Source organism: Megascapheus bottae, chromosome 11, assembly GCF_031878675.1.
Source record: "Megascapheus bottae isolate mThoBot1 chromosome 11, mThoBot2.hap1, whole genome shotgun sequence".
NCBI lineage: Eukaryota > Metazoa > Chordata > Mammalia > Rodentia > Geomyidae > Megascapheus > Megascapheus bottae.
In genome coordinates, this window is record NC_143519.1 from 48,155,342 (window position 1) to 48,181,789 (window position 26,448).

General features: G+C 42.4%; 1 protein-coding gene across 2 annotated transcripts; it reads left to right on the forward strand.

Annotated features, from left to right (window-relative positions):
* Window positions 1-433: 433 nt before the first annotated feature.
* Medag (mesenteric estrogen dependent adipogenesis) lies at window positions 434-20,304 on the forward strand. Of its 2 annotated transcripts, XM_090342223.1 has the most exons (6): window positions 434-1,017; window positions 11,657-11,766; window positions 14,869-14,981; window positions 15,917-16,202; window positions 18,609-18,767; window positions 19,315-20,304. In XM_090342223.1, the coding sequence occupies exons 1-5, from the start codon at window positions 740-742 to the stop codon at window positions 18,731-18,733; spliced, it is 912 nt and encodes a 303-aa protein (XP_090198349.1). In that variant the 5' UTR covers window positions 434-739; the 3' UTR covers window positions 18,734-18,767; window positions 19,315-20,304. The 2 variants fall into 2 exon arrangements, with proteins under 2 accessions (XP_090198349.1, XP_090198348.1); XM_090342222.1 differs by having other exon boundaries at window positions 436-1,017; window positions 18,609-20,304.
* Window positions 20,305-26,448: the final 6,144 nt, after the last annotated feature.

The following is a 26,448-nucleotide window of genomic DNA, read 5'->3' on the forward strand; positions in this document are numbered from 1 at the left end:
ATGGCATTTCTAGGTGGGAGGAAATCCAGGCACAGGAACCAAGGCCTGGAAAGATTAAGAGGAGGGAAATGTAGGGTTTGATCTGGCTGGGGGTGGGGAGGGCCTGGGAGAGATAGGGATGGAGGGGTGGAGGGAGGGAGAGATGCCTGAGTGTGAGCAGGAGGTTGTAGGAAGGATGGAGAGGGAATCCTGCACTGCCTTCTGACTGCCACCCCCCCCCCCCCACCAGTCCCAGGTGGAGAGAATGGGATGAGAGACTGCGAGGCATGACACTCATCGTGAGCTAGGCCTGGGCATTTGGGGAAGGAGTCCCTGCATCTCCAGCTGTGGGAGGGTGTGGGTGGAGGCACTGTCTGTTGGGGAGGGTGGGGCGAGTGCAGCCTCGGAGTAGCTGACGCAGAGAAGGATGATTAAGGCTTGGCTCTGATCAGGCTAAAAGGAGGGTGCCAAGTTATGAGCCGTTAATAACTAATGGGGCCCCGAGTGTCTGGGGTCGAGCCCGTGGGCTGGGAGGTTGGATAAAACAGGCTGCCCCGCGAAGGGGCTGCTTTCTCCACGTTCTGCTTGCAGTAGCTCAGGAGAGACCAGCTGTGGTGGGGTGAACAGGGGATCACCTGATCCCACAGATCGAGCTCCCCACCCCCATCCAGGCAGCTGGTGACCCTCTGGTGGCCAGCTGGGGCTGGTGGGCGCCCAGACGCCAGCAGGTGGGGGGGGGTACGGGACCCTCTGGACCTGCATGGCCACTGCAGCCTGCGAACCCATGGCCAGGCCGAGCCTGACTTCCATCTCGTCAGGGGAGCTGCGCAGCCTCTGGACGTGCGACTGCGAGCTGGCCTTGCTACCGCTGGCGCAGCTGCTGCAGCTGCAGCCTGGCGCCTTCCAGCTGCGCGCCGACCAGCTGGTGGTGCCTGGGCCCGGGGACCCAGGGGCAGCGCACGGGGGCTTTAACGTCTTTGGCGATGGACTGGTGAGCCTGGACGGACAGCTCTACCGCCTCAGCAGCTACATCAAGAGGTAGGTGTCCTCGCTGCCCTCCCTTGGGGATCATCAAGCTGGCCTCCCAAATCCTTCACCTTCCTGTGCTGGATACCCCAAATCTTCCCTGCACAGATCCCATCTGGGCCTTTTCCTTCCCCCCCCCCCCCCGTCCCCCTTTCCTACCTCTAGACAGCTTGCTAATAACACCTGGAGTTTGCGACCTTCCTGCTCAGATTGTGGTCCTTTGCTCAGATTTTCTGCAGCTTGAGCAGTGCAGGAGTCAGTTTGGTGGAGCACCTCGAGGAGCGCCGGGTGGAGACCCTCTGGGCCTCCATTCAGTGCGCCCGTGCTTTTTCCATCCTGCTCTTTAACTGGGTCCCATGAGCTTTTCCCTTTAGGGCATAGTTGCCCTGGGCTTTAGATTTGGAGCATGCAGGTTGCATAGGGGTGCAGGGAGGAAGGGTGCACAATCTGAAACATTATTTGCTGTATTCAGTGAGAGATAGGTCCAGTGGAGGCGCAATGGGCATAAGTTCACTGCACAGGGGCCTGGCACCTCTCTATGGTTCATGAATGAACCAATCAGTCAGTGGGGGATGGGCGGGAGGGACAAAGCCTGGGAAAGCCCAGCCAGCTTGTGGGGAAATGGATACCGCAGTGTCGCTTTTACAGCCTTTTATAGATCATGGGACAAACCCTAGTCTTTTATTAAATAAAGGCATCAGGGATGCTTAATTGTGACGACCAAAGTAACTGAAATACTTAGGCTGGGATGTGGGTCATTCATCTGGGCATGTAAAGAAAGAGGGCAATTCATGCCTGATTCTGATTCTATACAGCCTCCCACCCCTAGGGGCCACTGTGGATGAATTGCTGAACAGCTCTGTTATATGTAGGCCAAGGACTGAACATTCTAAAGGGTCAAGTTGAGATGTAGAGTCTGATTAGCAAGCCCATCAGCTACTAAAGATCTCATGCCTGTGTGACTGGGAAAGACAATACTGTGTGCCCAGTGGATGACATGGATCCTAGAAGATGGGGTAAAAAATAAGAGATTTACAGGGCCTTCTTCAAGGCCACTGGAAGACAGGGGTGGAAGAGCAGGTGGGAGGGGTTGCCTTGCCCCATCAAGACAATGAAAGCTTTTGCATACCTGAAAAGTCATTCCCCAGCAAGAGTTTATCCCTATGGCTGGAAATGTGGCCCTGTGGTAGAGTGCTTGCTTAGCATGTTTGAAGCCCTGGGTTCGATTCCTCAGTATCACATACACAGAAAAGGCTAGAAGTGGTGCTGTGGCTCAAATGGTAGCGTGCTAGCTTTGAGAAAACCCAAGAAGAGTGCCCATGCCCTGAGTTCAAGCCCCAAGACTTGCAAAAAAAAAGTTTCTCCCTTAGTGATAAGAAAATGTCAGCTTATAAGCCAAGGACAGTGAGGATGAATCCAAAATCAGATTCATAAAGAGTTAACAAGGAGGTGATCTGGAGGGGGTTGGGGGTGGGAAATAGGGACAAAAATATGAGAAGGGGTATCAATGTGTGAGAAGAGAAGTAATGTACCCACTACCTGAGGAATATAACTGTAATCCTTCTAGACATTATCCCGACAATAAAATTTAAAAGAAAGAAAGAAAGAAGGTGACAACTCTTGCCAGTCACAAGCTCCCACCTGTAATCCTATCTACTTAAGAGGCTAAGATCTGAAGATTGTGATTCAAAGCCAGTCTGGGCAGGCTGAAACTAGCAAAAAAGGACCTCTAGAAATAAGAATGGCCTATAAACACATGAAGAAATGCTTGACATCTCTGGCCATAAAAGAAATGCAAATCAAAACAACTCTAAGATTTCACCTCACTCCAGTTAGAATGGCCAGGATCAAGAAATCTAATAATAACAGATGCTGGTGGCCATGCAGCCAGAAGAGAACACTACTACACTGTTGGTGGGAGTGTAAACTCATTCAACCACTGTGGAGGGCTGTTTGGCAGTTCCTCAAAAGACTAAACACAGAGCTCCCCTATGACCCAGCAATCCCACTCCTTGGCATTTACCCAAATGTCTAGAAACAAGGGCATACTAAACTTATGAGCATAACGATGTTCACTGCAGCATTGTTTACCAACCCAGATGCCCCTCAGTAGATGAATGGATTAAGAAGATATGGTACTTTCACACAATGGAATTCTATACTGCCATCAGAAAGAAATGGAAAGACTTGGAAAAAATCCTATTAAGTGAAGTAAGCCAGACCCAATGGAACAAAGGCTCCATGGTTTCCCTCATTTGTAATAATTAGTACACATCTAGGACTCTCCTAGAAGAGGATCACAATAGCTCAAAAGCTATGTACATATGGTCATATAGGATGAAACTAAATGAAATGAACTCTAGGATATGGAAACAAGTGGTTTATGTTTGTGATTGTTGTTCTTAATGCACTATATTATTTCTTTTCTCTTTTTTCCCCCTTATGGTTAACCTCATGTGGTTACTGTATCTGACTTTGTTACCTGGTATATTATATATATGTTTGTTTGTTTATTTGACTATTTCAAAGGGAAGGGGAAAAAACAAGATGATTGGGAGGGGGTGGAGGTGGGAAAGAAGGACAAAAACATGAGAAGTGGTATCAATGTGCGATACCTGACGAATGTAACTATAACCCCTCTATACATTACCCCAACCGAAAAAAAGAAAAGGTCCTCTGTCAGACTCCTTCTGACTCTCTGGCATGAGAAAGGCATTGTGGGCAATAAAAGTAAGCACAAGGAATGATAACTGTCTACTCACAGTTACTTGAGTACTACAGAGGGTAAAAAGCATTAGCTCATACAAGATTAAGTTGGCACAAATGTCCCTGACCATTTTACAGATGGGGAAACTTAGGACTCAGAGAAAATAATGATGAACCCCAGGTAGACATTGAAATCAGTAGAAATTGGGCTTTTATGTGGCATCATCTTACAGGAGTGTTGAACTTCTGCCATCGGGCCATATGAGACCCTAAAAATTACTTGGTACATGACTATACAGACATGTGGTAGTCTTTCTATGCCTCTTGTCTGCAGCCTTCTGCCTGTATGGATAATTTTGTATGGTCCTCAAATGATGTTTTAAATACCCAAATAGTTGTTGGCAGAAAAAGAAAAGATTATTCCCAGGAACCTCTGCTGCCAGCAAACTGCCTTGGGCTGGAATCAGTTCTTCCTCCCTGCAGCTTCTCACAGAATCAGTAACTGAGGAAATAACTCACAAGTAAATAGCTGGGATCTCTCAGCCCGTGGGCACCTTCCACTATCAGCCTCAAAAGAAGATGGAAGTGCAGAGGATTTAAGGAAGGTCCTGAAAGCAGAGTTGTAACCTGTTTCTGCTCACATCTGGCCAGCTGTTGGCTAGGTGGGGGACAATTTTGCCCATTTCTAGGGCAGCTGCCTTGCTCATAGTGCTGTATGGATGGGGTGAGACTTAGGGAAAAGCTAGAGAGGAGTCAGGGAAGGGACATACTTTGGTTTGTGCTGTACAGAAGCCCCCTCCTGCTTCAGCAGAGCTGTCTGCTGCCCAGGCCCAGGGGTCCCAGATGCACATGAAGTTTGCAGAGCTGTGTTTCTGTCCCATGATCCTCCTCTGGCTCCAGCTCAGGGCTCAGATGTGGAAACCTACCTAAAATAGTGGCCTCTGTGCAGGACCCCTCACTATACTGTTGAAATGATACTCATCCCCTCAGAGGTGGAAGTGCCAGGCTCTGCGTAGTACCAGCTCAGCCACCTGGGGATATGTCCTTGACTCTTTGTGATGCCATTGTCTCAGCTATAAAGTGAGACCATAATCTTCTCAATCTTAGAGGGTTTATGTGTAGAATTACAATTGAATAAGTCCTTTAAAAAGTAGTGATAGGCACACATTGATCCCTCGACAGATGTTAGAATCCTTCTCTCTCTCTCTCTCTCTCTCTCTCTCTCTCTCTCTCTCATCATCATCATCATCATCAACAACAACAACAACATCATCACCAGATGGAGTGTGTGTGTGTGTGTGTGTGTGTGTGTGTGTGTGTGTGTTTCTGTAGAGGGGTTGGAGTTCAGGGCCTTGAGAATGTTGGATTTGCTTGCTTAGCTGACACTCTACCATTTGAGCCAAATATCCAGCCTAATAATCTTGCTGGTTATTTTGGAGATAGTGTATTATTGACTTTTCTATCTGAGCTGGCCTCAAACCTCAGTTCTCCAGATCTTAGCCTCCTGTATAGCTAAGGTTACAGGCTTGAGTTACTAATGTCAAACAAAGCTTATTATCATTATTACTATTTTATTTTTATGTAGCCCCAGAAGCCAAGTTCATGGCACACATCTTTTAATTTGTCACCTCCTAGGGTACCTTTTGTTAGTTGATTGCACAGGTAAGAAAAATGAATTCCAAGAAGATATGTGTTTAAATGCCTTCCAAAAGAAGGTGTTTTAAGTTTGAACACTTGTGGAAGTCAGAACCGGCCATCACACTCAGATTCGTCTGTTGGTTCTAAAGCCACAGGTGGTGCTACCTCTCTTCCTGGCTTCTTCCTCCAGAGGGTGGCTCTGACCTTCAGCCACACTGAGGGTGATTCTCCTAGGCTCCCCTGGGCACTATGGAAGGCCTGCCTGACCTGTTGAAGGCAGTCACTCTGTGGCCCCAGGACTAAGCTGTGGTTCTTTTGGGGTCCTTGTCTCCCTCTTGTTCTTGTCAGTCTCTCTATGGGCATGTTTGCTCAGTCAGAATAATCCTGCCTTTAATATCGCACTTCAATAAATGGCTTAAACCCCTGGCCCTTTCCCTCCAGTCTCATTTATTTAAACAGACTAGACTTAGCCGAGTGGAGTTTGGATACATGAATGCATCAGATACTATACATTTCCCTGGCACTTGAAGTTTGAATTGTTGATTGGTAAGACTGCATGGCAGGTGCTATGTCTCCAGTGCCTCTCAAGCTTTGAATGAACTTGCAAGTCTGCTGGGGATATTGATCCCACACTGATTATGATGGAATAATACTGAGAGTAGCCTTGTGTCTGCTTTATTTTTTTTGCCAGTCCTGGGGCTTGATCTCAGTCAAAAGTTCCTGAAGATTTTTGCTGAAGTAGGTGCTCTTGAGCTACTCACTCCTCTTACTACTTGAACTACAGCTCCATATCTGGCTTTTTGTGGTTTATCTCGTGGACATTTCTGTCAGGATCTGCCTGGATCTCAGCCTCCTGAGTAGCTAGGATTACAGGCATGAGCTACCAGAGCTAGGCTTGGAGTTTGCATTTGAACAAGATCCCAGTGTTGTATGAACTACGATCACACACTTGCAGAAACAAGGACATACTAAATCTACTAGCACAATGATGTTCATTGCAGCACTATTTACCATAGCAAAGATATGGAATCAACCCAAATGTCCCTCAGTTGATGAGTGGATCAACAAGATGTGGTATTTGTACACAATGGAATTCTATGCTGCTGTCAGAAAGAATGACATCGCCCCATTTGTTAGGAAATGGAAAGACTTAGAAAAATCATATTAAGTGAAGTAAGCCACACTCAAAGGAACTTAGGCTCAATGGTTTCCCTCATTAGTCATAATCAGTAGAAACCTTGGGCTCTCCTAGCAGAGACTTGCAATAGAGCAAAACCTAGATACATAAGGCCATATAGTATGACGCTAAATGAAAGGACTTCTAGGATATAGAAACAAAAGCCATATAATGTGTGATTGTTGTCCTTAATGTACTAGGTTATCTCTCATCTCTTTTGCTGTCCCTTGGTTATCTCATATTGTTACAGTATCTCACTTTGTTATCTGATATATTGAATATATTTGAATTTGGTTATTTGAAATTGGATAGGGAAGGGGGGAAAACAAGATGAGGGGTGGGGGGGGAGAGAAATGGGGACCAAGACATGAGAAAGGGTATCAATGTATGTGAATTAATGCACCTTCTATCTGGCAAATATAATGTAACCCTTCTATTAATTACAATAAAATATATGAAAAAATAAACAGAAACATAACAACATATGGACAAAGAAAAAAAATGGAGACAGAAGTTGGAGTAGAGAAAGAGAAACAGGAATTCAAATGAACACCCAAGCTGGTGATTACTGAAGCTTACAGAACTCTTACAGAACATTGTGGAGCAGCCAAGGGGGCCAGGATTAGAATTGATCATGATGCCCGTCGAACATCAATTAGGAGCCCAATCCAAATGTCTGTGTTATGTATCTTGCATTTTTATCATCGCCAATGGGAAAGTTCTGTCATGCTCCTCTGACAGATAAGAGAGAAAGTCAGCCAGGGGAAGTACTTCACAGCAAACTATGGGCCTGGAATGGCGTTCATGTACCAACTAAGACATGAATTAGATCTCCTTGTGAGACATTGCTTTTTCTTCCAATCTTTGCATTAAAGTCAGGTTTAGGAAGTTTCAGTTCAGAGGTATTTGGGAACCAGGTTAAAAGCAATGAAGAACTGAGAATGGAAAGGAATTATATAACTTAAACTGTTTGCTTTCCATCCCTAATGTAACTTCAGCAAATATAATAAATATTCAGTATATGTAGAGGCTATATTTGCATTACTAATTTGGAAATTTTTACGCTTAGCCATCAAATAACTCGTCCCTAATGCACTCCAGTAAGTTTCATCTTAGAATAAAACCAGCGATTAAATGTCAATTACTTAAATACCTGCAGGACTTAACAACTAGATCCTTTGATCCTTTTGTACTTTAGTGAGTTACATATTCAAATCTTGTAACAGTGAATTTCAAAGGAAGTCTCATATTTACTTAGCTCACTAGAATTTTGGGACATTTAACAATTGGATCATAACTAAGTGACAGGAAATAGAGGAATTACAAAGGATCAGTGGGTTCCCTTGTTCATAATTGAGCTTTTCCAGATTTCAGTTACCTGTGGTCTCCTGTGATCAAAGAATATGAAATGGAAATTTCCAGAGATAAACAATTGAGAAGTCTTAAATTGTGCACCATTGTGAGTAACAATGGACTCTCTTGCTGTCATGTTCTTCCTAAGCCCAGCCTTTGGTCCTGTGTATCCGTGTTATGTATGCAACCCTCCTTTTAGTCACCTGATAGATTTCTAAGTATATTGACTATCGAAGTATTGGGTGTTTGTGCCTAGGGTCTGGTACTATCCAAGGTTTTGGGATATTCTCTGAAGGCCTTGGAATATATCCCTTGTAGAGACTACTGCAGTTCTTTTGTAGCTTAGCAAGAACCAGGGAGTTTATTAAATCTGGATCTTACCACACAATCTCCAGTCTACAAAATCTATTATCAGTGCTTCTCAGATAAACAGTATTTTCACACAGCTGGGCTACAGACACAGAGGACATGCTCTGTGATGAGATTTACAACTTATTACAGTCCTTCAAAGGCCTCCAAATAATAAAAAGCACATTAAATTGCGTTGCCCATACTTTTATTATCCAGGTATTTTACTAAATTTAGATTCTAAAATGGATACTTCTTATATAGGATGTACCTCAAACTCAATATATTATACAGCAAATGGGAGGCCTCAGTTCTGTCTCTCTCTCTCTCTCTCTCTCTCTCTCTCTCTCCACACACACACACACACACACACACACACACACGCGCGCGCGCGCGTGCGCGCACACACACACACACACGCCTAGAAACAGCTTTTTGAGTCTATATAGAATTCAAAATGTCTTGCATAGAATTCCTTGGAAAACTGGTAAGTTTTTTTTTTGTTATTGTTGTTTTGGTGGAACCTGGGGTTGAGCTATGGGCCTGGGTGCTGTCCCTGAGCTCTTCAGTTTAAGGCTAGTACCCTACCCCCCCCTTTTTAAAATTTTTTTTATTGTAATTAGTAAAAGGGTTACATGATATTTGCCAGATAGAAGGTGCATTAATTCACATACATTGATACCCTTTCACATGTCTTGGTACCCATTACCCTCCCCCCATACCCCCCACCCATCTTGGTTTTCCCCCCTTCCCTATCAAATTTCAAATAACCAAATACAAATAAATTCAATATATCAGATAACAAAGTGAGATACTATACCAATATGAGATAACCAAGGGACAGCAAAGGAGATGAGAGACAACATAGTACATTAAGGACAACAATCATTCGTTATATGGCTTTTGTTTCAATATCCTGGAGGTCCTTTCAATTAGCTTGATACATAAGGCCATATAGTACCCTACCCCTTTAACCACAGCCCCACTTCCTATTTTCTAGTGGTTAATTGGAGATAAGAGTCTCAAATTCTTTAGTGCCTGGGCTGGCTTTGAGCCGAGATCCTCAGATCTCAGCCTCCTGAGTAGCTACAATTACAGGCGTGAATCATCGCACCTAGCACTGGTAGTTCTTTCTACTGGTGGCCATTCCCTTCTTTTTAGAGGCCAAAGAAACTACTTGGTTTGAATTCAGAGCACTGTTCTTCCATATAGCCATGTCCTATTCTCATCCTGAGTGTGTGTGTGTGTGTGTGTGTGTGTGTGTGTGTGTGTGTGTGTGTGTGTGTATTTTATGTATAGGCAGAACTGGGGATTTGATTCAAGGCTACAGGCTCTTGTTTAGGATTTTCACTTAAGGATGACCTGTCCTCCTTGAGCCACATCTCCACTTCTGGCATTTTATCAGTGCACTGGGGACGAGACTCTTTCATATTTGTCTGTTTAGTTAGCTTTGAAACACGACGGCCCTCCCATCGGTAGCTAGGGTTGTGCCTGGCTCCACCTTCTGAGGTATCGACCCCTCATTCCTTTTTCATGCTTTCTCACGTGAGAGAAATGGAAGCAGGATGAAAAAATCATACAAAATCCTGTTTTGCTTTTTTCCCTCCACCCTGGGGCTTGAACTCAGGGCCTGACCTTTGTGCAATAGCTTTTTTGCTCAATGCAAACTCTCAACCACTTGAACTACAACTGCATATCTAGCTTTATTTTGTGATTAATTGGAAATGAGTCTTATGAACTTCCTGCCTAAGCTAGTTTTGAACTTGGTTCATCATCTCAGGCTCCTGAGTAGCTAGCAATTCAAGTATGAGCCACCAGTGCTCAGAGCCCTGTCCATACTCAGGTCATACCCCTATTCCAGCTCCTTTCCTTCCTCATGCTCCATTTTCTCCTCCCTCTCCAGACTCCTCTTCTTTCACACGCCCCTAAGCATCAAACACTTGTACCCATTTTCCTACTTTGGAATACACTCCAGCTCCCCAAACCATCAGTAGTTCTGGTTGTTTTGAAATGGAGACTATTTTCAAAGGAAGATAAAGTAGAAGGCAGGAAATACCTCAGTGACTCCATGGGGGGGGTCATGATTAAATCTTTCAAAATCATGTTTGACAATCCTGCAAAAAGATAATGACATAGACATCTAAGAAATCAAACTTAGAGATCGCCAAATAGGATCTGTGTTTTCCTGCCTGGGGTCAACATCCTCCCATATCTTCTCAGCTCACATCTGGATCACCATCTTGTATATGGTCCTTGATATGGGATTAGTTGTGGACAATGTGAAAGATACCAAGACAACAGTGTGGCCATATCTCTCTGCAGCATTCCATGGCGTTTCAAGGATGTCATTTTCATGCCAGTCAATGCAAGGATAGCTAATCTGACAGAAATGCCTGGAGCTGTCCCTGTCCATGAGTAGACAGAAGCAGTCACTTGGTATTGTAGCAAAAGGCAACTCATGCTGTCTGCTCAGCCAACCTATTCATTCCATGCAGATGTTGCCAGATGTCTGAGTGGGAAGCCAGCTCTATGTTCAGAAGGGACTGTGACAAAGGCATCCCTCGGCCTGCTGCATGCCATTCAGCTGTCTGTGTCACCCACACAGCCTGCGAGCTTGCTGTAGTTCAGAAAACAAAAACAAAAGCAAAAAAACCAGCCACCTTCCTAAAAGGAGGCTAATTTATACTTAGAACTTTAAATTAACAACGATGATAGTGATATAGAAAGGCTGCTTAGAGGATCTGTAGGACAGTGAGAGACAGCTAACCTACTAGAAAATAAGAGTCAAGACTCTGAAAACTCTTTCTCCGTTAGAATAATGAACTAAAATCAAGGAATCTAAATTTAATAAGGATATGGGCCAAGGTCCAAGAATAGTTTCTTTTTTTAACTATGCAATCTCAGAACTGAAGAAATATAAATTAGTAATAGCTCATACAGATGTTGCTTGATTTTGTTATTGACCCAGGGGTTACATTTATCTTGGGATTAGAGAGAATTAAGACAAAGAAAATACAGCCCCACCAGTTAAGCAAGATGAGTTCACAGCAGAAAACTCAGCTAATTTCAAGTTGTGTACTTCATTCTTGAGTCACAGGGATTTTAGAGCTTGCTTTAGGTTTGGAATGAACTCTTTTAGTCTAAATAACAGATAGTTCTGGTTTTAATCTGATAAAGCCTACTTTAGGATATAAGCATTGACACCAATGTGTCAAAGGAATGTGGTCACCTTTGGGTCATGCACGGGGGATCCTTGGCCAATCAGCTATGAGAAGGAGAAAGAGATTTATCCATATGGTACAAAAGGTGTGGACCCCTTCAAGGGCCCATTCCCTTAAAGGCTTGAGGCTGGCATATGTGCATGTTTAGTAAGCACATTCTCTTCCTAAAATGAGACCTTTGCAATTTCTCTTCCTTTTTTCCCCATAGGTATGTGGAACTGACTAACTACTGTGATTATAAAGACTATAGGGAAACCATACTGAGCAAACCCATGCTGTTCTTCATTAATGTACAGACCAAAAAACACACTTCAAAAGGTAAGTATATAAATAAGTTTGGAGAGATTCTGCCTTGCTGGGTTATAGGCTAAGGTATGCTGCTGGGTTAGAGTACAGAGAAAGTAGTATGGATGTCTCATTATAGCAAGGTCAATAGCAAGGAGTCTGGCATGTGAGACTATTTGGCTCATGGCAACAGATTGCAGAATCAATTTCTTTCTTTTTTTAATATGCTTTTACTGTTCTTATTAAGGTGTTGTGAAGGGGGGTTACAATGTCACAATTCAGGTAAAGGACCAATTTCTAATGATCAAGAGAAAAAGGCTCTCTACTTGGAAGCTTATCTACTTCCTGCTAGGCAGGAAATGATTTCATCTTCTGAACTGTCAGAGATTCTACTTCCTGTTGAGGTAGGAAGGAAGGTGACATTCTAGGCCTTCAGGAGTTGCAGAAGTGCCTGGAATGGTAAAGATGATATGTAATATATTATTAGTCATCAAATACTCATTGTGCTTTAGGCTTGCTTTACTCTGATTAATTGGCACAATGACCCTGGGGATTATCACCCAGATAGGGAATATTTTAAGTATGGAAGTCAATATTACCACTTTTTCTGCATACATTTATAATGACCCAGGAAACTAAAATATAAGTGTGTCCTACATATATTCTCCTCATTCTATACATGAAAAAACTAAGAGAAAGAAAATAAAGAGCAAGTTTAGTTGCATTGTTTGTTTTTGTTAGAATTTTTTATATAAATACGTCTGTTGTGACAGCTCAATTCCAAAAGGAAAATATTAATTTCCTCTTCTCTTTCCACTCTCAGAGTTAAATCATGGACACAATGTTCAATGATAAGGATAGAGTAAATTGAACTGGCTTCTAAATAGCCAAGGTAATAAATGATGTTCAAGTTTCAAGTAGACATCCCCAACATTCACTGTCATTCTGATGAGTCAACTCTTCACTCCATTTCCTAGTTCAAAGGCAGGACACTCATTTGTGCAGAAGGGGCCAGAATACAGTGACAAACAGAACTTGCCAAGCATCTGAGCCCCTCATGTGCTTTGACTTGATGATGACCAGAGAGCTGGATGGCTCTGGTGTAATGTACTTCATAGCTATTCCAAATACATCTCATGCATTGACCTCTCAGGAGGAATCTGAAGAAAGAATAAGAGACATTTTCACTTGTGAGTTGCTTATAGAAAGTACACACTTGTATGACAATTATTGTGGAAGGAGGTACAGAAACTTACCATTGATTGATCTTGAGAAAAACTGTGAAGTAAAGAGGTTCCATGATATGGAAACATAAGAGATGTCTGAGATAATAAAAGTTGTGATTAAGGCATTTTGTCAGTTCTGCTCCCATTCTAAGCTGAACTCTTAAAAATTATAAAAGCTGCCATTTCTTCAGGAAAATTACTAATGTCTATAAGTGTGAATGACATCTTCTAGAGTTGGAAAGTGTGTAACCTGCCATCCAGCAGTGGAATACAATAGCCCTGCTTGAGGTTCCTTTAAAGAGCCTGAAGATTTGAGGTTGGTTTCTGTGGAATTTAAATTAATTTAATTTAACTCAAGGTAAGCTTGTTTGGCTTAGCTTTATTTATCACTTGTCTCAATGAAGATATAGACTGTTTATATGTACAGTGCCTGAATATTTCAGAAGAAAGGAAAACATGGGTAGGAAAATTAAGATGAATAAACTTAGCTCAAAATGTGTCCTTTTTTCTGGAAACCTACAAGTTTGTGTCAATATCCAGAAGTAAGTACAAAAATGTCATTTCCAGGGTCTCATGATAGTTCTTCCTTTGTTGTTGTTGTTGGTTGTGGGAGTTATCCCTGAGCCTCTCAGTGCTCAAGGCTAGCACTCTACCACTTGAGCCACAGCGCCACTTCCAGGAGGTAAGAGTTTCATAGGGACTTTTCTGGCTGCAATCCTCAGATGTCAGCCTTCTGAGTAGCTAGGATTACAGGCGTGAACCACCGACACCTGGCTCATCTTTACTTTGAAACAGAAGATGATATGGGTATTTCTGTGTCTCCCTTCATGAGTAATTTAAAATTTAAGTTATGTATCTTTTTGTACCCATTCTGGGGCTTGAACTCAGGGAGCTTTTGTGTTTAAGACTCCTTAGTGCTCTATCACCTGAGCCACAGCTTCACTTTCTGCTTTTTTGTGTGATTCATTGGAAATGTCTCTTGGACTTTCTTCCCCAGCTGGCTTTGAACCTAGATACGCATATCTGAGACTCCGGAGAAGCTAAGAGTACAGGCATGAGTCACCACTACAGCAAAACCATAGGCCTTAATCCCAGAGATTATAAAAGTTAAGAGGCTCATAGTTTATAACATTCCAATTTCCTATGAAGTGAGCAAGTGTCCCTTGACAAAATCAGATATAAAGGGTTAGAACACAAAACAAAAGAAACCATAGGAAAACCCCTCAGTTGTCTGCCAGTTCAATTCTGTGGTGTTAAACAGCAGATAAGACGTTTTCTCCACTTACATGTAGTAGGGAAGGCAGAGGAGAATCAGCCTCACAGGTCTTAATGCTTGAAGTCCTGGACAAGCCATATGGCAGAGATGCTGTCGTGTGTGCAGGGAGGGCAGGGAGAAGCCAGGCTGGGGAATGAAAGACTTTGCCGCCACTACTCTGCTTTGCAAGTATGGAGACATTTTAGTGACAATCATGTTGTGATTTCAATATAGCAAGGTACAAAAGTCTTATACATGAAAACTGTCGAGATTTCTTTCCTTCTTTTTTTTTCTTTTTCCTTATGCTGTATGCACGTTGTGGAGACATGGTTGGCATGGGTGGTACCGATTGAGTGAAGCTGTTGATTCCTGGGACATAAGTGACACAGTATAGCCCTGAGGACCCTGATTTGCTAAACGAGTTTTCCACTGTCTCTGAACTCTCTCTCCCATCCATCCTAGTTCTCCCTCTACATCGTCAGAATCCTCCAGAGCATTTCTAGAAATTTCATTAGGTTCTGCGGGAGCTGAGAAGGGAGGCTGTAAATGCATAAAATCTCTAAGGAAGGCAGGAAACACTGCTTGATTAGATCCTCAGGAGTCTGCGTGTCACATGCACACACTTCTTTCTGAATTCTTGCTTGTCGATTCCAGAAAGGACATACGCATTTCTAGTGAACACAAGGCACCCCAAGATAAGAAGACAGCTGGAGCAGGGGATGGACACGGTCATCTCGTCAGTGATTGGAGAAAGTTACCGGCTTCAGGTCAGCTTAGCCGGCGTAATCCAGGGCTGTGGGCCACATCCAGGGGGTCTGTGCCAATCTTTCCCAACTGGACTGGAAATTCAAGATGGCCCATGGATGCATGGCATCACACATACTGGCGAACCTTTATGTATGCTAGCTTTCCCTGTACATATAGAGGGAATACACAGTTTGGTTTGTTTGTTTATTTATTTTTGTGCCAGTCCTGGGGCTTGAACTCAGCATTGGCCCTGTCATTTTTTTTCTTGCTCAAGGCTAGCAGTCTACCACTAGAGCCACAGTTCCATGTCTAGATTTTTTGGGGTACTTAATTAAAGGTCAAAGTTTCACAGACTTTCTGGCCCAGGCTGGCTTTGAATTACAGTCCTCAGATCTCAGCCTTCTGAGTAGCTGAGATTACCAGGGTGTGCTACCTGCTTCCAGCTCTCACTTTTATTTATAAAGTAAGGTCAGTCAGAGGTTAACCATCACCAATCTTAAGTTAGTACAACTATAACAATAATAAAATTATTTAAAACATAAATTATTTCTTTCTTGAGCTTTCCATTTTGTCTTTTCACACCATGAGCCAGTGAAATTGTAGAAAGTAAAACTATAGATAAGGAGGGACTTTTCCATATCTGACATTTTGTGTAATACTGTGCTGTCACTGTCATCAATAAATTGGGCTTAGTTTCTACCAATGTATTTAAAATGGGAGGAGAATAAGTATAATTTAATCTCAGAAAGGATATGATTGGAGAGGCAATGATGCAGTTTTGTTTTGTTTTCTTTTCTTTTTATAAACATAAAGACAACAGCTTTAAAATCTTATGAGAGTGAGTGCAAGCAAAATACAAAGTGGTGTGCTTTGGATATTTGGGTAGTAGTTAATTCTACATGTTGACATGATAATCGTATCCATGAATTAATGAAATGCTTCTCTTTTCTTCCAGTTTGATTTTCAAGAAGTAGTGGTGAACTTTTTTCCTCCAGAAACTGAGGTGATTCATGGAGAAAATCTGAGCTTTGCATTTGAATTCAAAGCTGATGCTTTATTTGATTTCTTCTATTGGTTTGGGCTCAGCAATTCCACTGTGAAGGTGAATGGGAAGGTCTTGAATCTATCGAGTACAAGTCCAGAAAAGAAAGAGACAATCAAGTTATTTCTGGAAAAAATGAGTGAACCTTTAATCCGAAGGAGCAGTTTCTCTGGCCGGAAATTCAGTGTAACTTCTAGAGGTATGTTACCATTTCTCAGAGACAGTGAAGGTTGCCATGACAAAGCATAGGGAGCAAAAGATAAGGAGTGGGGAGTCCTGATGGAGAGGGCAGAGACCAGGCCTGGTGAAAAAAGAAATATGATATTATATAATTCAGAAAGAATTGGGAAACACTTATCACCCAAAAGTGAAGCTGGGTGGTGTATCATTGTGGTCCCAGCCAGGGCAGGAGGGTAACCTGAGCACAGAAGTTCAAGATCAGCCTTGACAATATAGCAAGATCCAGTGTTAAAGAAAGAGGAGTTTGTTGCTAATGGTTCATGCATATAGTCTTAGCTATTCAGAAGGCTGAGAGCCAGAGGATTGCAATTGAAGCCAGTCTGGGTAGATAAAAGTCCTGGGACTCCATTTCCAAAGTAACCAGCTAAAAGCCAGACTGGAGATGTGTCTCAAGTGATAAAAAAACAGACCAAGTGTGAGGCCCTGAGTTCAAACTACAGCGAAACAGATATAAAATAAAGGGAAGAGGAAGAAGATGGAGGTGTAAGGGGAAGGAGGAAGAGGGGAAGAGGAGAAAAAAAGAAAGAAGAAAGGAAGGAAGGAGCCAAGCAAGGGGAAGAAGAAGGAGAAACAAAAGAAGCATGTTTATGTTTTCTGACATAGCAATCATATCATACAGTATACCCAGAAAATAATTTTAAGAGTTGCTCATTTGATTTAGGATTAGTGCTCCTCAGTATGATTAACTTCCATGTATTTTAAAAGAACACTGCCCTCCCCCCGCCCCCGCATCCCCCCTCCCCCCATGTGGGTATGCTGGACAGCAGAACACTCATAGAAGCCATAAGTTGGAGAAGCACAGGATCAGGGCATCTATCTTTAACAGAATGTGGAAAGGCTCTCCAATCACGCGAGACCACAGAAGAGAAAGTCTGGAAGAAGACTCATTTAAGCAACTATAAATGACATATGGCAGGTTCTTGGTTTTGATATCCATGTGGCTTAGGCAGATGGCGCGATCACGTCTTGCCTGGGTGTATTTGGCGGAGCAGCTCTCTCTGTCTCAGGCTAGCAGCCTCCCTGATTCAGGACTCTGGGCTTTAATTGCAGGACCCAGCAGCCAATGAGCCCAGGGAGGGTTCAAAGTACAGATGTAAAACAGTCTTAATTCTGTTTAGCAACAGTGGCTTCCTTCCAGTGTGTGACAAATATGAGTACTCAGCTGCTCTGTAGTCTCATTCTTTTTCTCTCTTCATCCCTCTCTCCTTTTTCTCCCTCTCCTTCTATCTCTTATGCTCTCCTTCCCTCCCTGCCTTCCATCCTTTCCCCTTTCTGTGGCTCTCCATTTTTTTTTCCCATCTGTTCCCGATTCTCTCTTTCTATATCTGTCTCTCCCCCTCCATCTTGTCATGTGGGTCTCTCTCTCTGTCAGTCTTTCTCCAATTGTTTCTTCCCTCCGCTCTCTTTCTGTCCATTCTTATCTCCCCGCATCCTACCCCACCCCACCCCAAGGAGGTCTGTCTGTCATTCCATGTTGCTTTAGCTTCCTCTGTTTGGGAAATAGAATGTGATGACAATATAATCAGGAATATTTATGTCAGGAAACATAAACAAGCTTAAAAGTAAAGACCACGGAACCTTTCCTTTCCCTCCTTTCTTCTCTTCTCCCTCTTGAATTGCTCCTCCCTTTCTTTTGTCTTTTTCCTTCCCTCCTTCTCCTCCCTCTTCCTTTCAACTCCTCCATCCTCTTTTTCTTCTTTCTCACCAAATTGCCATGCCCTGCCCCACTGTAACTACGTGGGGAGGTAACAGATCCTTTTGTTAGGAGGAAGATTAGCTCATTTAGCAGTTGCTGGATCCTTCTCTGATATCCTCAGAGTCACCCACTAGCTACAGCAGCTTGGGAAGTTTTCTGCTCCATTGGCTCACACAAGATGAGATGACCATAAAGCCTCTGTGAAGTTGGCCATGCTTTCTAAAAAGTTCCCTCTGAGTCAACTAACCCCGTAGTCCCTTGTGTGCAGGAGCCTGCTTTAAAGATGTCACCAATGGCATGACTAAGACGTACTTGCTGTCCTAATAGGTGGGTCTTGGAGTCAGGCTGGGCTGGTAACCTAGCTCTGGCCCTTTCAGAAGCCTGTCTTAAATATCTACTTCCCAAATGCAAGCCTTTTGCTATCTAGGAAGGAAGCTCACGTTCATCTCATTGCAAATCTCCAGGCTGTAGGAAAGCAAGTGACAGTCACATCCCACAGCTAAGCAAAAGGCAACATATTTTTGTTTAGTCACATTTTAAAGGGTTTTTTTTTTTTTGAAGCCAGGATTTTCCACTAATTGTTGAGATGGTGGTGTTGCATGAATGTTAAACGCATGTTGGGGGTTTGTTTTGTTGGTAATAATGATTGCTTTATTTACTGTTTTGTAGGTTCAATAGATGACGTTTTTAACTGCAATCTGTCACCCAGATCATCTCTGACAGAGCCTCTTTTGGCAGAATTACCATTTCCAAGTGTTCTGGAATCTGAAGAGACACCCAACCCATTTATCTGATTGGACAGAACATTCTTGCTTTCACCCCTGCATGGTAGGCCTTTGCCACAATAAAGGTTGAGGGAAGAGAGATGGTGGGAGGCAGGCACTTTCATTCCCTTGGGGACCCCTTTTTCTCCCCATAGCTTCAGGGAAATCCTTCAGTCTTCCATTTTTCTTGGCACAGTATCCTGGCAGGCTGGGTGAACTGGTTTCCTTCCAGATTATGGTTACCAGGATGGAAAGGCTTTGACCACATGTCACTTCTCCAAAGAGATAGGAGGAACAGAATGACCTGCCACCCTGTCTAGCTCTGGTACCTGAGAGCTTTCTTAGGGCCCTCTGTAGGAGGTGTCTGCCTTGGATGTTGGCTTGTGATGTTTCATATGCTGGGGTGTGGTACTTTGCTTAGGAGATCCCTGTTCTTCCCCAAACCTAGCAAATCTGGGCAAACACCACTATTTTTCCTTTGGGATAAAAGACAAATGAGATCTTTCATCCTGTCTATGTGAAATCTTATGAGACACATTCAACACCTTACCCAGCATGGCCTGAAACGTGAACCCCATTTGGCATCATCCTTCACGTTCTGCCCATTGCAGAATGAAACCAGATGGTAGCAGCAGTCTATGACCGAGTAAGAATCCATAATGCACATGGCGGTGTCCTCCATCCTGACAGCATATCAAGTCACTTGGGCATTTAAAATGCACTCCCAGCAATGCTAACATGAAAAGAAAGAGAGAAGAAAGTGGTATGGTTACCATAATGCATTGCTACATCACTGTATTTCCACCTCATAGCCTCAGTGGAATTCTTCCAAAGAAAAAGAAATTTATCCAGTCTCCATATGAAAGCTTATACAAATGAATTACTACATATGCTCATAATGAGGAAGCTTTATGGGTATTGTTTTTCTATCATTAAAAATATATTCCTGTATTATACAGTTGAATAGCACTGCCAATGATCCTGCCGTTCATATTTGAAATGTTATGTAGTACATTTGCACAATTAAAATGTTTCTTAGCATTCAAAGTAGAATCAATTAGATTTGTGACTCTGGGTCTGTGTGATTGGTGACTTGTGGTTTGGGGGTGTGCCTTGACTTTGTGATTTGTATGTACCTTGTCACTAAGTTATAATTAAGAATTGTTTCTGAAGCTACTTTTTTTAAAGAAGAGCCTTTTGAAGAATAAAATGATGAAGTATTTGGAGGAAGAAAACAAAATTTGATATCTTTCAGAAAACAGGAGAGAGATGTTACTCACAAACAGAAGAGAAACATCCATTATTCAATTAAAAATGCACTATTCAGTAAATAAAAGTACTGACAATAAGTTTTATGTCAGTGCAACAAACTTTAGGTAGGCATGAAGTATTAAACATTTCTCAAACAAAATAGAAGTTCTATTCACAAAATTGACCAAACTGAGAAGAACCATAAATAAAGATTTAGGGGATTTCTTTCATTATTAAAAACTTTAGTTGATGGGGACCAAGACATGTGGAAGGGTATCAATGTATGTGAATTAATGTACCTTCTATCTGGCAAATATCATGTAATCCTTTTATTAAATACAATAAAAATATTTTTAAAAAACCTTTAGTTGTCTGAAACAAAATGAATTCATTTGGCAAACATTTATCAACTGCCTACAAGGAACTACATATGGTTGAGTGTACTTTTTCTTGGTCAGTCATGAGACTTGTATGCTGGGCCTGCATACTGTCCCTGAGCTTTTCAGTTCAAGGCTAGCACTCTTCCACTTTGAGCCACAGCACCACTTCCAGTTTTCTGGTGGTTAACTGGAAATTTATTTGTGCCTGGGCTGGCTTTAAACCCAGATCCTCACATCTCAGCCTCTTGCATAGCTAGGATTACAGGTGTAAGCCATGGGTGCCTGGCTGTAAGTGCACTTTTATACCAAATATTACAAAGAAAAAAAAGAGACTAGGAAATCCATAAAATTGACACAAAATTTGCCATAGATCATGCCAGATAAAACAGACCTCAGTCTGGATATTGGCCTAGTGTGGATATTTTAGCAGCTTAAGATCAATAGAAATCTGTCAGATTGGGCCAGGAGTGTAACCTAGTAAGAGTGCTTGCCTAGCATTCATGAGGCCCTGAGTTCAATTTCCTAGCACCATTGTCCAAGGACAGTGCCCAGGCTTGAGTTCAAGCCTCAGGATTGGAAGCAGGGGGAAGGGAGGGAGGAAGGGAGTTATCTGTCAGATGACACTATGGTTTTGGTACTGTTTGTCTCTACCAAAATTCATGCTGAAACTTCATCTTGAAAGACATTTATTAACGGTATTCAGAAGTGGACTTTGGGGGACGGTAACTAGAATCAGAGGAGGTGTCAATGATTGAGCCCTCATGATGGTATTAGGGGCTTTATGAGAAGAGAGACCCAAGCCAGCAAGCTTGCTCTGACCCTGCACCATCTCAAGTACCTGCAGGTGCTCCACCAGTAGGAGGCTTCTCAAGAAGCTGAGAAAAAGCCAGTATCATGCTCTTGGGCTTCAGAATCAAAATATACCTCTTTAATTTAGAAAGTACCCAGTCTCACGTATTTTGTGATAGTAGCAGTTTTCTAATACTCAATAATAACCTAAACAATTTTTCCACTCATCCAACTCATTCAATACACCATATGCCCACGATGTGACATACACTGAGGTCGATGCTGTTGACAGTAATGCCTAATCATGACTCTTGCTTTCATGAAGATACTAATTTTATTTAACAGAAGAAAAAAATGGAGGCTATAACAGTGTGCTTAGCATGAACAAGGTCTTGGAGTCAATCACTAGCACCAATTTAAAACATATGTAAAGGATTAATATGCAAGTTAACAAGAACAATAGCATGCACGCTGTAAGAGAAATTGAGAAGGGGAAGTATTAAGGATACCTGTGATGTAGTTTGGGTGCAAAATTATAAATTTCATTTTAAAACAAATATATGATGCCTGATGTATCCAAATGATTCATCCAGAAGCTATTTATTTACTCCAGTGAAGTGGAAGTCCAGAAATTATTTATACAAGGAAGACAGTTTTACTCATGGTCAGAATTTGATTTTTGGCTATAAGATAATGTTACTCACAATGATCACTTAACCTCTTAATGTTCAGCTCAAATGCATTTTCTATGGTTTTAAATAGCCAGTCTATCTTCAAAGAGCAAAATTATGTTCCTCACTGGAGAATGCTAGAATGTGTGTCAGTTTCTTTTTTTTTTTTTAACTTTATTTTATTTATTTACTTATTTTTTTTGCCAGTCCTGGGCTTGAGCTCAGGGCCTGAGCACTGTCCTTGGACTTTCTCAAGGCTAGAACTCTACCACTTGAGCCTCAGCACCACTTCCGGCTTTTTTTTTTTATATATATATGTGGTACCAAGGAATCCAACCCGGGTCTCCGTGCATGCTAGGCAAGCACTTTAACCACTAGGCCAAACTCCCGGCCCCTGTGTGTCAGTTTCGAAAGGGAGTTTCTAAAGAATTTCAAAAATGCTTTAAGTAGCAACAACAAGTATCATTAAAATAAATTACTTTGAAGAAGAAAGCATTTATTTGTGTGTGTGTGTGTGTGTGTGTGTGTGTGTGTGTGTGTGTGTGTGTATGTGCTGGTGTAGCTGATGTAAAATGAATGTTTCTGCTACTTACGTAAGCCTGAAACAGTTTCTACTACTCACATGAGGCCTGCACAGCATTGGTAATTTCCAATGTCCTGACCATGGCTCCCTTCTGATGAGTTGAGAGAAGAGGAAAGCAGGAGAATCAGTGAAAGTGGGGTCCGCCCAAGGCTCCATAGTCTGAAATTAATGACTTTATTTGATTAATATATAATTTGATGAGTAGCAAATTGGAAGACATAAGAATCTAACACCTTTGAAATAGACTCTCCTAAGGAAATAGAGATTATAGACTTTTTCACCTAGAATTTTGAATAGGATGATAATTATTATTCTGACAGCACTTCACCCTTCTTCATGACAGCTATGACCTACAGGGTGCAGAAAGATCTTAGTCTATGATAGCTCATTTTATGTGACCACTTGAATGGACTATAGCCTCCAGATATTTGGCCCAACATTATTCTGGATGTTTCTGCCAAGGTATTTCTGGATGAAATTACCATTTTAGGGACGGATTTTAAATAAGGCAGATAGCCTTCTTGAATGTGGGTGGGCCTGTTTCAGTCAATTGAGGGAGAAAATACAGCAAGATTCTGATTTACCCTAGCAAGAGTGAATTCTTATTACAGATAGTGATTGCATGTGAGCTGCAGCCAAGAGACCCTTTCCTGAATCTTCAACCTCCTGGCTACTCTATGGATCACAGGATTCCCAACTGTGTAATCTAATTAGTTAAAATGAATAGATAATACATAAAGAGGCAGATGTCCAATTAGTTCTGTTTCTCTGGAGAATCTTAATTTGAGACATGAAGAAAAATGTCTTAAGAGTATGTACACATGACAGAGAGAACAAACAATTTTTTTAACCCAAGTGTGCTTGAGAGCACTGCATATTACATAATATTAGAAAGGCTCGCCTGTTGCCAGTGGCTTCATCCCTGTAATCCTAGCCACTCAGGAGGCTGAGATTTGGAAATTGAGGTTCCAAATCACCCAGACAGGAAAGTCTATGAGTTCTCATCTCCAATTAACCACCAAAAAGTCAGAAGTGGAGATGTGGCTTAAGTAGCAGATGATTGGCCTTGAGAACAAAAGCTCAGGGACAATGCTCAGACCCTGAGTTCAAGCCCCAATCCCAGCACTAAAATAGAACGAAGAAAAGAACAAATGAAAGGAAGAAAAGACATGAAAGAAGAGAAAGTCTTTATACCAAGTGGAAGAACCAAGGGGAAGAATGATGAAAACAGTTACATTGATCAAGATGCATTATTCATAAACTGACACCTGTGCACAACTACTTAAACATAATTATTTTTTAAAAAGGAACAAAGGCAGAGAAAGTTTTTTTCGGTATGCTCACACCTAAAGCGGATGCACATCGCTGTACGTTGCTTTTAGACCTCTTCTGGGGTTTTAGAAGCAGCCACTTGTGAACTATGGACTTGCTCTTCGAACTCACCATTGTCTTCCTATTTCCCCTCTTGCTGCGGCGGTGATGTCTTTCTTATTACTCAGAGCTGTGTTCCTCAAACTTGCACATACCTACTCTTCTGGAAGTCTCTTAGAGAGCAGACCCTGGCTCAGGTGCTCTGGGTGAAGCCTGTACCTCTGTAGTTGGGATAAGTACTTGGTGGTACAGACGCTGCTCTGTGAAAGCTCAAGGTCTCTGCCTGCAGTAACCTTATCTCCTGCTCTGTGAATTACCGGACATTTTTTTTTGACATGTAGCAGCTTAGCCCACCTGACTTACTCCTAGTCTAGGTTCTCACAAATACACCTTCTCCTGCAGTTGGATCCTCTGTGCTAGCTTGTGGCTTCTGATAGTCTCTGCTTGCTTCCTAACTTTGACCTGTGCACTTGGTTATTCCTCTCTCATTTCAATAAATAACAGTAAGCCAGACACCACTGGCGTAATCCTTGCTACACAAAAGGGTAAGTTCTGAGGGTTATATTTTAAAGCCAGCTCCAGCAGGAACATTTATGAGACTCTTATCTCCAATTAACCACTAGTACTAGAAATAAAACCGTGTAAAGTAACATCAAAAATGCAATGAGACAAAAGAGCAATATCTTAAGTTTGTGTGGTTCACTGTTGATAAATTATTGTCAAGATGGTCAGTGTCCACAGTGCAGCGGCATGGGCACTAGAGTAAGAGGCAACTTCTAGGATGCTTTTATAGGGTCCTTCAAATGAACTAAAAGCCCCCCCAACTTTGTAACTGTGCCCTCAAATCTAAGGCTTTCTGTACTGCAGTGTCTTTGCCATTACTTTGTGTGCAAGAGGAAAGAAAAGATTCAGGTAAGCATCTTGGGTAGATGGCACAACCGTTTCTCACATAGGCAAATTCTTCTCATCTCAAAAAATACAGCCCAGAATTCAGGAGGTTGCCTGGTTCCTGTTAAGTTCCAGTAAAAGTGGTAACTTCTCTACAACTTCAGACACAGAAGACAAGCTAATGGTCACACAGGCCATCACTGTGACTTAGGACTGTTTCATCTGCCAATATCTTTCTTACCCCCTGCCCACAATTCTTTTAACCTGAAGCCAATGACTGTATCCCCAAAGATAGCTGAAGACAAACAGAAGTACTGCCTCCCTATGACTGACATGTAATATGGCTGGACCTAACCTGAGACTTTTGGAATTGGACCGGGGAATTTAAAAACCCAGTTTCCTTAGTACTCATTTAATAGATAAGGAAACTGGAGCTTCACCCTGAGAAAGCCACAGAGCCTTTCTAGTTTTCACTCTAGTCAAGTATATAACTCCTCATTTTAGCTTTCAGAAGAGGAGCCAAATATAAGATATTAATAAGAATTCACAGTGAAAACTCTATAGAAACTGCTGCCATGTTTTAAAAATGCATTTCTCTTAAATTATGCTATGCTAATTAGCCCTACCATTTCCAGACAGTTAATCTGCTATTGGATGTTACTTTCTTAATTTAGATGCCACTACAAAATCCTAATTTAGACTCATTGCTTTGAATAACATTGGCAGAAGTCTGGGTCTCCTGATGTGTTCCACCATTCATAGCTTTCAACTTGGGAGTATCTTAAAAAAATGATATTCCCTTGAGTAGGTGGATGAGGCTTTGCCCTAAGCAAGTTCTAGTTTAGTTCTTCAGTGCAAAGATGCTCTTGAGACTCTATTTTCTCCACTACATTTGCAGCCCACCTAGGGGCCTAAGTAAGAATGATTCAGTGCAGGTTAAAGAGATGCTGTAAATTGCTTCCTAAACATGTCACCTGCAGAGCTCAAGGTGCATTTCCTGTCTTTTCTTCGCCAAAGTGACTGACAGCTGTGTTCTGGACATCTTGTAGTTACTAAGCATCTACTGTGTGTAGAAGTCCCAAGTACTGGCAATAATATAGACTGTCCCTGTCTGGTGGAAACTGCCATATGGGGGTGGAAGGTGTAGTTTAGCTGTGGCTGGCAGTTATCAGGTACAATAGTAGGTGGCAGGAATGAGGCCTGGTGAAAAGAATCACGATATAAATGTTCTTTTCCTCTCCCATTTCTAGACTCTAAGCATACTTAGAGTCTTCTCCCTTCCTGAATGTGCGTGTGTGTGTGCGCGCGCGTGCGTGTGTGCTAGGGTATGTGTGTGCTAGTCATGCCATCCATTCCAGCTAGATTAATTGGTTTTGTGCATTTTTAAAAATTTATTTTTATTTATTTATTTATTTTTGCCCGTGCTTCAACGTCCATCTTCCTAATCACAGCCTCCTGGGTAGCTAGGTGTGAGCCACCAATGCCTGGCATCCTCTCTGCTTTCCTTCCCTTCCCTTCTTTGTTTTTGCCAGTCCTGGGGTTTGAACTCAGGGCCTGGGCACTGTCCCTGAGCTTTTGATTTTATTTTATTTTATTTTTTTTGGTTCTTACAAGACAATGGCCAGGGAACCTCACTGCAGGAACTGCACGAATGCTCCCATGGTAGGATAAGCACCTAAGGATAAGCGCCACAGGCCTTTGCTTCCACCCCCAGCTCAGCACGGCCCTCTCCGCGGGGTGGGCGGAGCCGGGGCAGGAGAGGGTCCTCCCCCACCCGCGTCTCCATGGCGACGCGTCACAAAGCCTGGCTCC